Genomic DNA, 16484 nt, shown 5'->3' with positions numbered 1-16484 from the left:
CGAATGCAAAGGCTTATGAGGTTCTCTGGAAAAGTGGTAAAGTAGGACTGAGAGTGACAAAGAAGAGCTCATGTCCCTCATCTAGAGAGGATGGAACTAACCACTCTGCTGTGGGATGCAGACTCAGGCTTGCCAGATTTTAGATTTTTTTTTTTCTCTCAAGACAAGTGTATTTTTTAAAAAGTAAAATCTGATTTTTAAATTCTGGAAGCTAATACTAGTTTTAAAGCATACATTGGCTATATGTTGTATCCTCATCGACACCCTTAATTTTCAGCCTTTGCTGTAGAGATGATGACATCTTTATTTTCCTCAGGAAATAGTACGAGACAAGGGGAGAGCTGAGTAGTATATAGCTCTCTTATGTGCTGACTCTGACCTTCACAATATAACTGCAGTGTTACTGTTACCATGTTGAATTTGTAGAACATCATACTCATATAAGTACAAAACATTAGAATAACTATTTAATTTTTCCATAACTACAGAGTAGGAGTTGATATAACTAATCTTTTTAGAGTTACAGTTTTCCTTGGAAAAGTAGAGTTATTTATTTTTCATAAAGGTACTATTTCTCATACATTTTATTGTTGTAACCTAGAACAAAGAAGACAGTGAAAAGGATGAAAAGAGGGATGAGGAGAGGCAGAAGTCAAAACGGGGACGACCTCCTTTAAAATCTACTCTTTCGTCTAACATGCCATATGGTTTGTCTAAGACTGCAAACAGTGACGGAAAATCAGGTACCAGAAGTGCTCGAAGCAATATGCCAGACAGCTCACCTCTGTCAAATGGAATGGAAGGTGCTCAATTTTGAGGATCATTGGTTTTTTTTAAAAAAAAATCAATCATATAAATAATAAAACCAGTTGTGTGAGAGAGTCATAGGAAGTCATCTAGGTTTTTAATACATGACTTAAATTACAAAATTTGATTTGAACAAAATGTTTATTTTTCTGTACCCTATTTATTTAAAATTCAGTGATGTTTTACTTTAATTAGGAATACCTTTTCTTGTCAATATCAGAGGAATATTTTTTAAATAGAGCATGGGTTGACAAGCCAGTATGCCGCCCTGTCCTACAAAGCATGCACTGGTGTCTCCTGTAATCAACTGCTGTTCACCTAGGATCTTTGAATGATGCTGAGACTGTTTTTCTAAGAGAGCACAAACCAAAGTGGTAGACACATGTTTTGTGATGAATATAAGTGAACATATTTTATTCTGCTTTTACCTTTTTTCCAACTTTTCTATTTTTGTATATTTTTCTATGTAATTTAAGAAATATTAAATACAGAAAATGTTCATATAAGAATTTTCCTCCCTTGAAAACTTTTATGAACCACAGGATTGCCATGAATCCACCATGTGGAGCTTTTGTGCAAGTTAGAAAGGGCATCTTTCCTCCTCTTTACTGCCATCTGCTGGAAGGCTGACATAATACACAAATGCAAGATTTCCACAAAGTTGAAAATGCTCTTAGAGGCATGCCCATGTACAGCCTACAAATTTGCACATTTTCTTGCTAAACTGCTTCATAAAAGAACTACCTTTTTAAAAAACATGAGACAAAATTCTAAATTCTGTATATGATAAAACCACAAAATAAAACTATACCTTTTCACTTAAAAAGTACATTTAACCTTGTGGTTTTGCACTTTAGAATATGAGCACCATGTGGGCAGAATTTTTGTATTTTACAACTTCTATATCATTATTATAACATTATTTATTATTTAAAAAATTCTCTGACTTAAGGAGAAGGGTTTCCTTTGCAGAAAGGTAACTGGCCTATTCAGTTCAGTTCAGTTCAGTCGCTCAGTCATGTCCAACTCTCCGCGACCCCATGAATCACAGCACGCCAGTCCTCCCTGTCCATCACCAACTCCCGGAGTACACTCAAACCCATGTCCACAGAGTCGGTGATGCCATCCAGCCATCTCATTCTCCGTCGTCCCCATGAGGTGGCCAAAGTATTGCAGTTTCAGCTTTAGCATCAGTCCCTCCAATGAACATCCAGGATTGATCTCCTTTAGAATGGACTGATTGGATCTCCTTGCAGTATAAGGGACTCTCAAGAGTCTTCTCCAACACCACAGTTCAAAAGCATCGATTCTTTGGCGATCAGCCTTCTTCACAGTCCAACTCTCACATCCATACATGACCACGGGAAAAACCATAGCCTTGACTAGACGGACCTTGGTTGGCAAAGTAATGTCTCTGCTTTTTAATATACTATCAAGGTTGGTCATAACTTTCCTTCCAAGGAGCAAGCGTCTTTTAATTTCATGGCTGCAATCAGCATCTGCAGTGATTTTGGAGCCCCAAAAAATAAAGTCTGACACTGTTTCCACTGTTTTTCCATTACTTTCTCTTAATCAGAGGAATATTTACATTTTTGAGAATTCAAACTTCTCATTTTTATACATCTTTTCAGAATTAAGTAGAATGTCATACTCCTTTCTAAGGACATAAAATGGGCATTCCAGATTTTAATCAGTACCCTCTCAAATCACTTCATATGTTAACTTCATATTTTAGTACTAGTCCTTTGATTTTTCTAAGGGTTACTGTAGCCTAAATATGATACTAGTAAAAATTGGAAAAGAGCTCTTTTACAGCATTGAGACAGTAATATTTTTCTGTGTAATATATTTTCACATGGAGTTTTATTTGCGATCTCCCCTCCCCCATTTTTGGCACAAATATATGGTTTATTTTATATGAGAAATTTCTACAAGGAGGTATTCAGAGGTACATGATTAAGAGTTTTGTCTTTGGCAGAATTTTTATTAGAAATTACATTGGTAATTAAGTAGAAACTTGTGTAATATTTTCTCTTGCAGACTCCTGTTCATCTGATAGTGAAACAGAAGACCTTTTAGAAAAGAATTTGATGAATGAAGAACTTTCTCCTGATATTAAAGAAGAATTAGAAAAAAATGAAAATTTAAATGATGATAAGCTAGATGAAGAAAATCCAAAGACTGCTCCACATATATTAAAAGAAAACGATAGGACTCAAATGCAGCCTTTAGAAACCTTAAAGTTAGAAGTTGGAGAGAATGAACAAATAGTACAGATTTTAGGAAATAAAGTGGAGCAAGAAGAAGTTAAGAAAGAATCAGAAAAATCTCCTAAAGGAAAGGGAAGACGAAGCAAGACAAAAGATCTTTCTTTAGAAATTATAAAAATTTCATCATTTAGCCAGGATGAAACAGGAACTGAACCTCATATAGATGCTCAGAGTCTAGAATTTTCTTCGTTAGACAGTAAAAACTTTTCTTCTGCTACTGAAGATGAAATTGACCAATGTGCGAAAGAAAAAAAATTGAAACGAAAGATACTGGGACAGTCATCACCAGAGAAAAGAATAAGAATTGAGAACGGAATGGAAATGACAAATAGCATATCTAGCATATCTCAAGAAAGGACCAGTGATTGCACTGCATCTGAGGGAGTGAAAAACTTAAATTTTGAACAACACTTTGAAATAGAAAATGAAGGAATGCCATCATTAATAGCAGAGCCAAACCAATGCGTTCAAGAATTGACTAATGAAAAATTTGATGGTCCAGCAGAAGAAACTGTAAATACTCCACTAAAGGAAGAAGAGGATGCAATGCCTCTGATTGGGCCAGAAACCTTGGTTTGCCATGAAGTAGATTTGGATGATTTGGATGAAAAGGATAAAACCAGCATTGAGGACGTAGTAGTTGAAAGCTCTGAATCTAACTCTCTTGTTTCTATTCCACCTGCCCTACCTCCTGTAGTACAGCATAACTTTTCAGTAGCTTCACCACTTACTCTCAGCCAAGATGAGTCTCGAAGCATAAAAAGTGAGAGTGACATAACTATTGAAGTTGATAGTATTGCTGAAGAATCTCAAGAAGGTCTCTGTGAGAGGGAATCAGCAAATGGATTTGAAGCCAGTGTTCCTTCTGGTACCTGTGGTATAATTGTTCAAGAAAGAGAGAGCAGAGAGAAGGGTAAGGACTTCCTAGGGAGAAAATCAGTCTTTATGTTAAAATTCAAAATTAGTATGCTAAGAGTTTCAGGGCTTTGATCTGTTAAGTACCCTTCTTCCCTTCCTTCTTCTGACCCTCCCTCCTTCCTTCTCTTTTTCCCTTCCTCCGCTCCTGTGTTTCTTCTCTTTTTCCTTCCTTCCCCCACTCCCCCTCTACCCCACCCTTTTTAAAAAAACATATACATGGGAATTCATGTAGGCAGGTGAATGAACATACTTGCTCTTGATTTTTTTTTCTAATTCTGTTTTTCCACTTATTTCAGGTCAGAAGAGGCCAAGTGATGGAATTAGTGGATTATTGGCAAAAAAGCAGAAGCGAACCCCAAAGCGAACAAGTGCTGTAGCCAAAAATGAAAAGAATGGAGCAGGTTGGTGCTTTGCAACACTGGCTTTAGTATGGTGTTAGTACTTACAGCAGTTTTTGGCCTGATCATCTGTGTCAACTTAAAACTAAATTTGGTTTGTTCTGTTCTGAAAAGTAGCAATTTTTCCATTAGTTTTTCATCTGAAAATTTGCTTGTCCATTTTATTTAGAGCTGAGATAGCTGTGGTTATTTTTTATGCTTATTGCATTTCTTATGTAATGCAGTTTAATATTAGAGGAATATGTTTGGAAATCTTGAAAAAAATAACATAAGAATAGAATAAAACAAATAGAATTTGAAAAACATTCTTATGTTTTTCAAATACATCTGAAAAACAGATGTATGTACAATAAAGAATAAAATTAAGTCATGGGATATAGTAGGAAAAAACATGGTTGATTTTGACAAATTATAATTTTATCCAAAACATGCCTTCATACAAGTCTGAAATGGAAATACTAGATTACGGTAGATACATATTCCAAGGAAGGAGCATATAATTTATTTAAGACAAAGGGCATTTCAAAAAAAATCCTTTGAACCATATTTCAAATACTCAGTAACCAGATATGGCTAATGGCTGAACAAGACAGGTATAGAGTATAGAGAAAGAGTGATAGGAGATGAGACTAGAAAGATAGCAGGAATTACAAAGGGAAAATGAATAAGTTTACAGTGGATGCATGGGCAGACATTACCTTAGTCAAAATGAACACCACCACTAATGGGATCATGTGAAGTCATGTACCACCTGATAGGATGCACCATGAAGAGTGTAGTGCACATCTATAATATTCCTGTCAAAGATGTATAACCTCACTGTAATCATGAGGACCCATCAGCAAATTCAAACTGAAGGATACTCTGTAGAATAATTGGCCTATAATTTAAAAAATTCTCAAGGTCATGAAAGTCAAAGAGGAACCATTCCAGATTGAAGGAGATTTATGTGACAACTAAATGAGGTATATAATTCTCACCTGGATACTATTGGTATAAAGAACATTATTAGGTCAAACTAGAGATACTTGTGTGGAGTCTGAGGATTAGATGACGGTGATATATCTGGTTGTTTAGGAGTGTGGTGGATTTAAAAACACATCCACAAATGTGTTGATATGCTTCTCTTCAAGAGGCAAAGCCCAGTTCCTTCCTCTTGAGTATGGGCTGTATTGAGTCACTTTCTTTTAACTAGTAAAATAGAGTGGACGTGATAGAGTATGACTTGAAGCTCATAAGAGGCACAACAGATTCCTCTATGCTTTCCTCTGGATCAGTTGCTCTGGGGAAAGTTAGCTGCCATGTTGGGAGGACAGTCATGCAGTGCATGGAGTGGCCCACGTGGTGAGGAACGAAGCATATCCTTCCTACAGCCAGCAAGAACTGAGGCTTCCTGATGCTCACTAACAGCCATGTGAGTGAGCCATCCTGGAGCATATCATTCAGCTCCAGTCAGGTCTTCAGAGACCAGAGCCTGGCCTAAAAGCTTGGCTACAACCCCACAAGATTCCCTGAGCCAGGCCACAGAGCCAAGATGCTCCCAGATTCCGACACTCAGAAACCATGTGAGATACTAAACATTTGTAGTTTTAAACTGCTAAGTTTTGGCTAATTTGTGGATAACTAAAACAAGGAGAATGTTCTCATTTGTAAGACATAAACACTATAAGGTGCTCAAATATGGCAGGGCAAGTTATCCTCAAATGGCAGAAAAACATTTTTTAGTAACCATTCTTCATCTTTTTTGTAAGTTTGAAAATTGCCTCAAAGTAAAAAGTTTAAAAAGTGAAAAAGAAAGGAGATGATCAGTTTTTCTTTTTGGAAAGAATCTTTGGCTTAACTGAGGCAGTGAAAGAAGGAATGAATGAAGAGAATTAGGACATAAAATCACTGTGTGTGTGCGCTAAGTCGCTTCAGTCTTGTCCAACTCTTTGTGACCCCACGCTCCTCTGTCCATGCGATTCTCCAGGCAAGAATACTGGAGCGGGCTGCCATTTCCTCCTCAGGGGATCTTCCCAACACAGGGATCGAACCTGTGCCTCTTATGTCTCTTGCATTGGTAGGCAGGTTGTTTACCACCAGTGTCACATGGGAAACCCAAGAATACTGGAGTGTGTAGCCATTTCTTTCTCCAGGGGATCTTCCTGACGCAAGATCGAACCCGGGTCTCCATTGCGGGCAGCTTCTTTACCATTTAAGCCAACAGGGAAGCCCATGAAATCACTGCTGCTGCTAAGTCACTTCAGTCGTGTCCGACTCTGTGTGACCCCATGACGGAAGCCCACCAGGCTACCCCATCCCTGGGATTCTCCAGGCAAGAACACTGGAGTGGGTTGCCATTTCCTTCTCCAATGTGTGAAAGTGAAAAGTGAAAGTGAAGTCGCTCAGTCGTGTCCTACCCTTAGCAACCCCATGGACTGCAGCCTACCAGGCTCCTCCATCCATGGGATTTTCTAGGCAAGAGTACTGGAGTGGCTTGCCATTGCCTTCTCCGATAAAATCACTAGGACTCAATTATTAGTAGTAAGATATGAGGAACTGGTTAACTAACATATGGCATATAGGAGTAGCAGCAGATTGTTGGAAGAGTAATTTAGGGAATGTTGTATTAGAGGTACCAAGTATTAGGGAAATAAGGCTCTGGAGCTTCAAAAAGAGTTTGGTTTTAGAAGATAGTTGTTGAAGGATTACAAGATGATAAAGCTGCTATGAGAGTTGTAAAATGAGAAAAAAGGACCAGGAGTGGAATTATGTGGCATATCCCTTTAAATGGGCCAGGAAGAGGAGAATAGAAGCAGATTAAAGATAAATGAAAATCAGTAAACAGTTGTTGGTTTGAATAGGAAAGATGGTTCAAATGCAAGAGAATATTCATGTGGGATTAAAATGTATTCACTGAAGTTGGTGAATAGTGTTAGGGGCCCTAATAAGAGCATGGGAAGGAGATGGATTAGAAGCTATGGAAATCAAGATAACAAAGAATTTCTCTTTCTTGAAATTTGACCCTAAAGAGAAGGAAAGAGGTACAGCCAAAGGGGGAGGTTTTCCTCTCCTTCCCTCCTTCTGTCTTTAAGGGGTGGGAAAGCTTTAAGCATGTTTGTAGACTCTGAAAGAAGACGAAAAGATAAAAGGACATTGGCGTGTTTCAGAGGAACTGAGAATAAATGGTTTCAAGAGTATAGCTGAAGAGATTATAGTAGTTTGCCCAGAATTAAGTCTTTTCTTTTTGAGGCTGAAAAAGTGCCAAAGGGACAGAAACAGTAGGGAAGGGACTGGGAAATTTGGTGTGTAACCCACAACTTTGCCTTTTTAGAAGAAGGCAAAGTTGGATTTTGAGAGTAAATATGGTGGAAGTAGGGTGTCAACTTTGAAATAAAGCAGAAAAGTTGAGAGAAAATTCTAATTTGTTATTAAATGAAAACTAAAAGCATCTTTCTCAGTGCAGATTTGGTGAGGAGGGATACAGACTGCAACCAAGTATCTGCTTACATTTTATTATACACGTTAACAGCTGGGTGTTTATTTTATGCTTCTTCATATATATAATTTGGGTTGGTCCCCTTTTGGGTTGTTATTATGTTTTGTTTTAAACATATATAGGGCAATACTATGCTTATTGTTTTTTTTAACTTTATCATTTCATAATCTATTTTGGATATTTGGTCATTTTTGTTCTAAAAGAGATGGGAATACCAGACTACCTTACCTGCCTCCTGAGAAACCTGTATGCAGGTCAAGAAGCAACAGTTAGAACTGGACATGGAACAACAGACTGGTTCCAAATTGGAAAAGGAGTACGTCAAGGCTGTATACTGTCACCCTGCTTATTTAACTTATATGCAGAGTACATCATGTGAAATGCCGGGCTGGATGAAGCAAAAGCTGGAATCAGGATTGCCAGGAGAAGTACCAACAACCTCAGATATGCAGATAATACCACTCTAATGGCAGAGAGCAAAGAGGACCTAAAGAGCCTCTTGATGAAGGTGAAAGAGGAAGGTGAAAAGGCTGCTTTAAAACTCACTATTCATAAAACTAAGATCCTGCCATCCGGTCCTATCATTTTATGGCAAATAGATGGGGAAAATGTGGAAACAGTGGCAGATTTTATTTTTCCAGGCTCTAAAATCACTGCAGATGGTGACTGCAGCTATGAAATTAAAAGACGCTTGCTCCTTGGAAGAAAAGCTATATGACCAACCTAGAAAGCATATTAAAAATCAGAGACATCACTTTGCTGATAAAGGTCTGTCTAGTCAAAGCTATGGTTTTTCCATTAGTCATGTATGAATGTGAGAGTTGAACCATAAAGAAAGCAGAGTGTGGAAGAATTGATGCTTTTGAACTGTGGTGTGGAGAAGACTGTTGAGAGTCCCCTGGACAGCAAAGAGATAAAACCAGTCAGTCCTAAAGGAAATCAACCCTGAATATTTGTTTGAAAAGACTGCTGCTGAAGCTAAAGCTCCAATACTTTAGCCACCTGATGTGAAGAGCTGACTCATTGGAAAAGACCCTAATGCCAGACCCTTCCCCAGCATCAGGGGAAGATTGAAGGCAAAAAGAGAAGGGGGTGACAGAGGATGAGATGGTTGGATGGTATCACCAACTAAATGGGCGTGAGTTTGAACAAGCTCTAGGAGATGGTGAAGGACAGGAAAGCCTGGCATGCTGTAGTTCATGGGGTTGCAAATAATCAGACACGACTTAGCAACTGAAAAATAATAGTAATATATAATTCTTAGCCATTTCCCTTTTGGTGAGTATTTAGGTTATTTCCATCTTTTTATTGTTATAAAACTTAGCACTTTTGTGTATTTGTTTCTTTAGGATACCAAAAAGTGTAATTGCTGGGTGTCTGTTGCATTTTTAAAGTTTTTATCATTTATAATCTGAGTTAACTTTTTCTTCTTACAGGACAAAGCAGTGATAGTGAAGATCTTCCTGTCCTAGACAATTCAAGTAAATGTACCCCAGTAAAGCATCTTAGTGTATCTAAGCCACAGAAGCTTGCACGGTCCCCTGCAAGGATATCCCCTCACATCAAAGATGGAGAAAAAGATAAACAGAAAGAAAAACATCCAAATTCATCCCCTCGGACATATAAGTGGAGCTTTCAACTCAGTAAGATGCTTATAGAAAACTGAATGTATATCACAAAGTGATATGTCAAATGTCAAAAGTGATATGTTAAAATGTCAAAACAAGGAATAATAATTAGCAAATTAATTTATTTAGGTATCCTAAATATTGCCTTATCAATAATCATTACTTATTATCATAAATGAAAGAATCTCTGTCTTATATGTTAACTTAATAAATACAGACTGGAGAAAGCTCTCTAGTTATGAAATGAGACATGTATGATTTATACAGATTGATGAAACTTAAACATCCTTTCTTGTACTGACAATTGGAAATAATTAAAACATCAATACAAAGACTATATGGGTGAACAGCTACAATTATAGATCAGAGATGCTGTATGTTGGATATTTTCTTGTGCTTCTCTGATCATTTCAGTGATATATCATTAAGTAATATATGTTTAGTTAAGAAAATTTGGGATGTATATAGAAATCTTATTCATGAATTTAATGTCTTCTCTTTTTATAGAACCTTATTTAGTGTACTATTAGGTTTTAGTAAACTAAAGCTTTTGTTGATTTATGAGTCAAATTTTTGAACTGCCATCTTTTTTTCTTATAGAATTATTTTTAAATCCAAAGTAACTGTTTCTTTGCTTTTTAGATGAATTAGATAATATGAGCAGTACAGAGAGAATCTCTTTTCTCCAAGAAAAACTACAGGAAATCAGAAAATATTACATGTCTTTGAAGTCTGAAGTTGCAACCATAGACAGGAGGAGAAAAAGATTAAAAAAGAAAGACAGAGAAGGTAATTTGATTATAATGTTTCTTCCCTCTATTTTTCAAATATATACCGTATCACTTTAGAAGATTTAGGTTTGTCACTTTTTGAATATATTATATAAATTATTTTTAGATTCCTAGGTTTTCTTCTTTGTTGCTGTTGAAATGAGTCAACAACTGAATTAGTCAGAATGAGACTTTTGCTTTTGGTTTTTTAATGTTTTTCAAAAAAGTATTTATGTTTATTTTTTGGCTCTTCTGGGTCTTCTTTGCTTTGTGTGTGCTTTCTCTGATTTCCATGAGTGGGGACTACTGTTCATCGCGATGTGCAGGCTTCTTAGTTTGGTGGCTTTTCTGGTGGAGCACAGGCTCTAGGGCACATGGGCTTCCGTAGTCGCAGCTCACGGGCTCAGTAATTCTGGTGCGTGGGCTTCACTGCTCTGTGGCATGTGGAATCTTCCCAGACCAGGGTTGAACCCAACCTGTGTCCCCTTCATTGGCAGGTGGACTCTAATCCACTGCTCCACCAGGGAAGTCCAGAATGAGACTTTTGAAAGGGACTATGAGCTGTTTTACAAAATGTGTGATTTTACTAAATGTGGTGGGTTCTCAAGAAGAGCCTACTTCCTCTGAATATCTCTCACTGTTCAACAATTTTATTGACTGCCAATTAACAGGCATTATATATTATGGGGTTCACCAAAATGAAGAGGCATATGGCTTCTTCTCTGGGAGATTGTCTTGTTGTGATCGTTAGTCATTTCCTAAGCAACTACAGCATAGATACTTCAGCTCTACAACGCTAATGCACATATACCATATGCCAGGCCTTCTTTCAGGTGGTGAAAGTACAGAGATGAATGAGATACAGACCTCGATCTCAAAGTCTTACTGTCCAGTGGAACTGTGTGTTGAGAGTCCTAAGAGTGATAACACAAGTATAGGTGGAAGGAGAGATGACTTTGATATAATCATAAAGACAGTAGCATCTAAGCTAAACCTTAAAAATGTATAGGATTGACTTTAGTTAAACATTGTCGTGCTCATGTCTACCCCAAGCCTGAAGCCCAGGCCTCACTAAAATAATATAAAGAAAACTAAAAGCCCTATATGCACAAGGACAAGAGAATGGAACAGCAGATTGACTGTGGCCAACAAGAAATGTCAGCAGTATGCCAGCACGTGAGAATGCCAAAAACCTAAGCTTGTTTATCCTTGTAGTGGGACAAAACAAGGAGAAGCTAATTCATACTATATCACCCCCCAGAACAGCTCTGAAGGTAATGTGAAGTGTGAGGCTGAAAAATGGAGACTGGTTGAAATGGAAGGAGAAATTGGATCCTTTCATCCCACCCCGTGAAACAAATTACCTTTCCCCTAGCTTTAGCCAAAAAAAAAAAACCCAGGAGGTTAAGTTATTGGGGGCTGGAAGGGATCAACAGGCTTATAGACAGACTCAGGAAACCAACCATAGCTGAAGGTAAGGGTTAAGAGGTATTCAATGGTAAACCAAAAAGAGGGAGCTTGAGTGAAAGTTGCCAGTAATGAATGATGAGACTCCTATTCCTTTTCTAAACAAAGATCTCATCTTAGCTCTCTGAAAGCTGGTAACTAACCTTATGATCATTCCTGGAAGGAGACTGAAAGATTCTTCTAAAGAAACTGGTCAGTCCAAAATAAATGATCTAACAGAGATACCAGCGTTTGGAGGTTCCTGAAACAAAAAGCAAGTTCCTTGCCAATCACTATGTGTGCAGTGCCCAACAATTAAAAGCCTGACATCCTCATGTACAGCTTCCGATTTGCTTAATGCTCCTTCTCTTAAATATGGAAGTGAAGACCAGATGTTTGAGGAAAGCCCCTACATAAAGACAGAAACCAAAATAGAAAATGAGAACAAAAAAGAACTTGGACAACATGCCATATAAAAACAACTATAATTAATATCCAGAGTTACAGGAAGGATACTGCAGTCTTGAAACATGAATGTGGTGGTGGTTTAGTCGCTAAGTTGTATCTGACTCTTGTGATCCCATGGACTGTAGCCTACCAGACTCCTCTGTCCATGGGATTCTCCAGGCAAGAATACTGGAGTGGGTTGCCATTTCCTTCTTCATGAAGCCAGAATATGAGATTGTTAATGAAATTCAGAGAACATGAAGGATCTCTTAAAAATATGGTAGTAGGAATAAAAAATATAAAGAAGGATTAGCTACCAAGGCTAGAGAAATATCAGTAAAAAGTAAAAAAGATAATAAAGATAATAGAGGATAAGAGAAGTATCTGACTGGGAGATCCAACTCTGAATCATAGGATTTCTAGAAAGAGAGCACTGAATAAACATAGGAGGAAGTTGTCATCAAAGACCTAAGAAAAATTTCCAGAACTGAAGGCGATGGATTAGAAGATTGAAAGGACTCGCTGTGACCTCTATAAAGAATGGGGGGGGGGGTGGTGGGCAGGAATCACACCAAAGCAAACTGTGAAATTTCAGAACCCTTTGGATAAAGGTAAGATTCTGAAAGCTTACCATACATGTGTTATTCTCTCAGTCATGTCTGACTCTTTGCAACCCTATGGAACCGTAGCCCACCAGGCTCCTCTGCCCGTGGGATTTTCCAGGCAAGAATACTGGAGAGGGTAGCCATTTCCTTCTCCAGGGGATCTTCCCAACCCAGAGATTGAACCCATGTCTCATACATCTCCTGCATTGGCAGGTGGGTTCTTTATCACTAGCACCACCTGGGAAGCCCTTTACCATATAAAGGTACATACAAAAAGATGGGCCTCAGAACAGCATCAGATTTCTCTTGTCAGATTTCTCGATGGTGACATTAAAACTAGAAGCCAAGTTATGAAGATAACATGAGATCCAGCAAAGAAGGAATCCCATATGGGAAAACAATAAGGAAAATCTCAAGATAATGGTGAAGGGAAGCCCTAGAATGACTACTGCATAGCAAGCCTACAAAGCAACTATTTCAGAAATAGGATAGAACGGTAGGGAAGGGCTCTAAGAGGGATGTCCCTTTAAGGAAAAAAAAAAAAAGTAAATTACCAGATAGGCTTGCCCATCTCGAGAAAAGTTCTCTATCTATGGCACTTAAGGGATGAATTACTGATAGAATGGCCTGTATCATATGTGGTCTTGAAGCATTCGACTCCAAGACCAGCAGTTCTCAATTCCTGGAAATATGGTGGAGCAAAAGGAAAGAGACTGACTTTCCATGTTTGTCCTTTTCTTGAAAAACTAAATAGCAAGAAGTCTTTACAGAATTTTTAAACACAAGAAGAACAAATCAACAAATGGAACTTTCTTCAGAGAACTTTCCATTGCTTTGAGTTTCCTAAAGGTCATACAAGTTTCAGACAACCAAGAATATAATTTTCTTACGGTCTTCTTCCCTTTTCTGATTTTTTAATTTGTGTGTGTGTGACACAAGTTATTAAAGTGAGATATTGAGTGACTTCTAGCATACATATTGGAATTTGTAGTACTGAGTTAAATATATTGACAGTACACACACTGAGGGAGGTATACCTAAATAAAAATTAAAACTTCAAGTAAAATAGGAATAATTGGGCAAAGATTGCCAAAAGAGCTCTGCAAAGAATTGTAAACTAAAAAATGGCAAAGCAGCTGATACATAGAATAGTGCTCTTTAATCCATGCTTCTGGAGCGTTATGTTAAAGTCATTTGGGCACTTTTTCTAGTCACTCAGCCACAGTTCCATCCTGATCCCATGATTCTGATACCTGATCTAGATTATTGCTCTTTGCTTATGAGAGTCTTGTGTCCATCAGGTATATTGGGACAGGATAAAGGTAGGAAGCCAATGGTTAGCTGGTTACAAGAAATTTTCTAGGATGAGGGAATTCTTTTAGGGTCCTATAACCCAGAGAAAGGCAGGAATTGGCTACAGTAAAAACTTATCTTAGGTTGATCTTGTTTCTGACTTGGGGACAAGGTGATTTTCTTTCAGGGATCTTTCAAGTAGGAATTTAAGAGTTTATACCTCATCTTTATATTTTATGGTGCCTTTTTTGAACTCAGTTACTTAGTGATTAGAGACTGATGCACTCAGTTAAGCCAAACAAAATTTTTGCTGCTGTTCATTCCTTCATGCACCATTTGAGAGGACTATAATGGAAGTGAATAATGTTAAATTTATTTCTAATTTGCCAGTGGTTGGGTATCTGTGTGTGATAGTTTTCCAGTCTAATGTAGCGTGTTTGATTCCACAGTGTCTCATGCTGGAGCCTCCATGTCATCTGCTTCATCAGACACTGGAATGAGTCCCTCTTCATCATCTCCCCCACAAAACGTACTTGCTGTAGAATGCAGGTGATAAACGTTTTCTCTGCCTTCCCAGCAGTTTGCTGCCATGGACATAAATCCCCAAACCCTGAAACACAACCACAGAAAGCACTCAACTGGTTTGACATTGCTAAGTATATCCTGTTCACTTTTCAAGGCTGGATTGTATCTACTCCCTTCTCTTTTCTTTTTTTCTGTTGCAAAAAATAAGCTGATTAGTAACTGAAGTTTAGGCAGCCTGCCATATTTGTCATAATTTTTCCTTTATAATTTTTTTTTCATTTTTTCTTGTGAAGATAGAAAAAGGGCACTTAGCAAATTTGAAATTGTATAATAAAGCTTTCAGGTGTTACAGAAATCATAGACAAGCAAGTGCACATGATAAACATCAAAATATTATCCAGCTACATAGTTACTGCTGCACTTTCACTGAGATGTATTTGAACACTTGGTGAGTAGGGGGTTTATGTTGTGTTTTTTTTTAATTGTTGTTGTTGGTTTTATTATTTTTGTGGAAGCACTTGCTATTTAGAACTGCCAAAGTATATGTTCAGCAGTGTGCCCAGGTTTAAGGTGTAAATGGGACAAAATAAATTGTGAAAGGAAGTGTAGTTGACTGAAAACTACAGTTGTAATAAGTCTTCCACTTTTTATAGGACTTTTGAGCACACAATTATGCAAATATTTTAATGTTTATTAATGTTTACAGTGGAATTGTGAATAAGTTTTCAGTGGACTATCTTATCCCTTGACAAAAATATTTTGTCTTTTTTCTATGTAATTTCAGAGTTTTTATTTTGTTACAAAAAAACAAAAATGAAATATATAACAACAATGAAGTTATTTAACAAGATTTCTAAAGCTGAAAATTTTGTGTAAAATAAGGTATTATCTTGCAACTTGTTAAATATATTTATTCAGACATTGGATGTTGTATTTTTATGTATTTTTTAAAATATTAATAAAATTGAAAAAAAGAAAATTCTAGGTTAATTCACTCTTCAAATGACAATAGCTCTCAGCTGTCCCTTTTACGGGAGGTTGCATCCAGCGGCTTTGCCTGTATTGAAGGGAGTCTGTCTCAGTCCTTCAAACAGTGTAGAACTATATAAATGGGCATCTGGATCATTAAAGTATGTCCTTGTTTAGAAACTTTGGCAGTCCTAGTATTTAAACCATTTTGAGGATCAAATTTTTGGTTGCCCTTAAGATATTTCGTCACAGTTTTTATGTTTGCTATACTGCCGAATAAATTTATATCTCCCAAAGTTGAGATGCGACAACTAAGTAAAGCAATTATGTATGCTTTGTTTGTGAATTGTTTCACAGACTGATACATTTTGTAAATAATTCTTCCAAAATCATGTATTTAAAGCATTTTTGCCATATACATTATGTAAAAAGGTGATTTTTTAAAATCAGTTTTTAAATTCATGTTTGTACATTGAAAGGGGTTTTTTTTAAACCTCCTTTTCTGTGTTTAATATGCTGTAGAGTAATAACCTAGATGCTCTAGACTGTATATCAGGATCTGATTTACAAGAACAAAGTCAGAGCCAAACACTAGTGATTGGCATAGCATTACTGAAATCATTGTTTCTTAATTTCATTTTACCATATTGTGAACTTGTGATTCAGATTCCTTCCATTTTCGCAGAGAATTAAAAACAAAAAAGTACTCTTGTAAAATGCACTTTTCTGTCTTTTCTTTGCAAAGCAGAAATATTTCAATGTAAAATAAAAATGGAGCTCAGTGGGCAGTATTAATAAAGGCCATGTTTTAAACATAGGCTTTATATTTTCAGTTTTCATTTAAGTGATTGTTTTTTTTCTCCCTAAGTGCCAGTAACTCACAGTTGGAAAATCAGACTTCACAAAACAAAGCATATTCAATATATTCTA

The 16484-nt window shown here is 37.0% G+C and overlaps 1 protein-coding gene across 4 annotated transcripts in view; it reads left to right on the top strand.

Annotated features, from left to right (window-relative positions):
* The window catches only part of ARID4A (AT-rich interaction domain 4A), a 62676-nt gene extending 46405 nt beyond the window's left edge, over positions 1–16271 (top strand). For 3 of the 4 annotated variants that reach the window (XM_088839565.1, XM_088839564.1, XM_055436640.2), the window contains exons 19-24: positions 602–803; positions 2848–3990; positions 4292–4396; positions 9308–9514; positions 10142–10288; positions 14510–16271. In XM_088839565.1, the coding sequence (XP_088695691.1) occupies positions 602–803; positions 2848–3990; positions 4292–4396; positions 9308–9514; positions 10142–10288; positions 14510–14613 (1908 nt within the window). In that variant the 3' untranslated portion in view covers positions 14614–16271. The remainder of the gene's footprint in view (positions 1–601; positions 804–2847; positions 3991–4291; positions 4397–9307; positions 9515–10141; positions 10289–14509) is intronic. The other variant, XM_088839566.1, reaches the window with a different exon arrangement.
* Positions 16272–16484: the final 213 nt, after the last annotated feature.

The sequence above is a fragment of the Moschus berezovskii genome, chromosome 9 (genome assembly GCF_049115385.1).
Source record: "Moschus berezovskii isolate FMDL1 chromosome 9, NW_MosBer_1.0, whole genome shotgun sequence".
NCBI classification, from domain to species: Eukaryota; Metazoa; Chordata; class Mammalia; order Artiodactyla; family Moschidae; genus Moschus; species Moschus berezovskii.
Note: the sequence above shows the minus strand (reverse complement) of the source record. Positions and strands in the feature narration are given on the sequence as shown.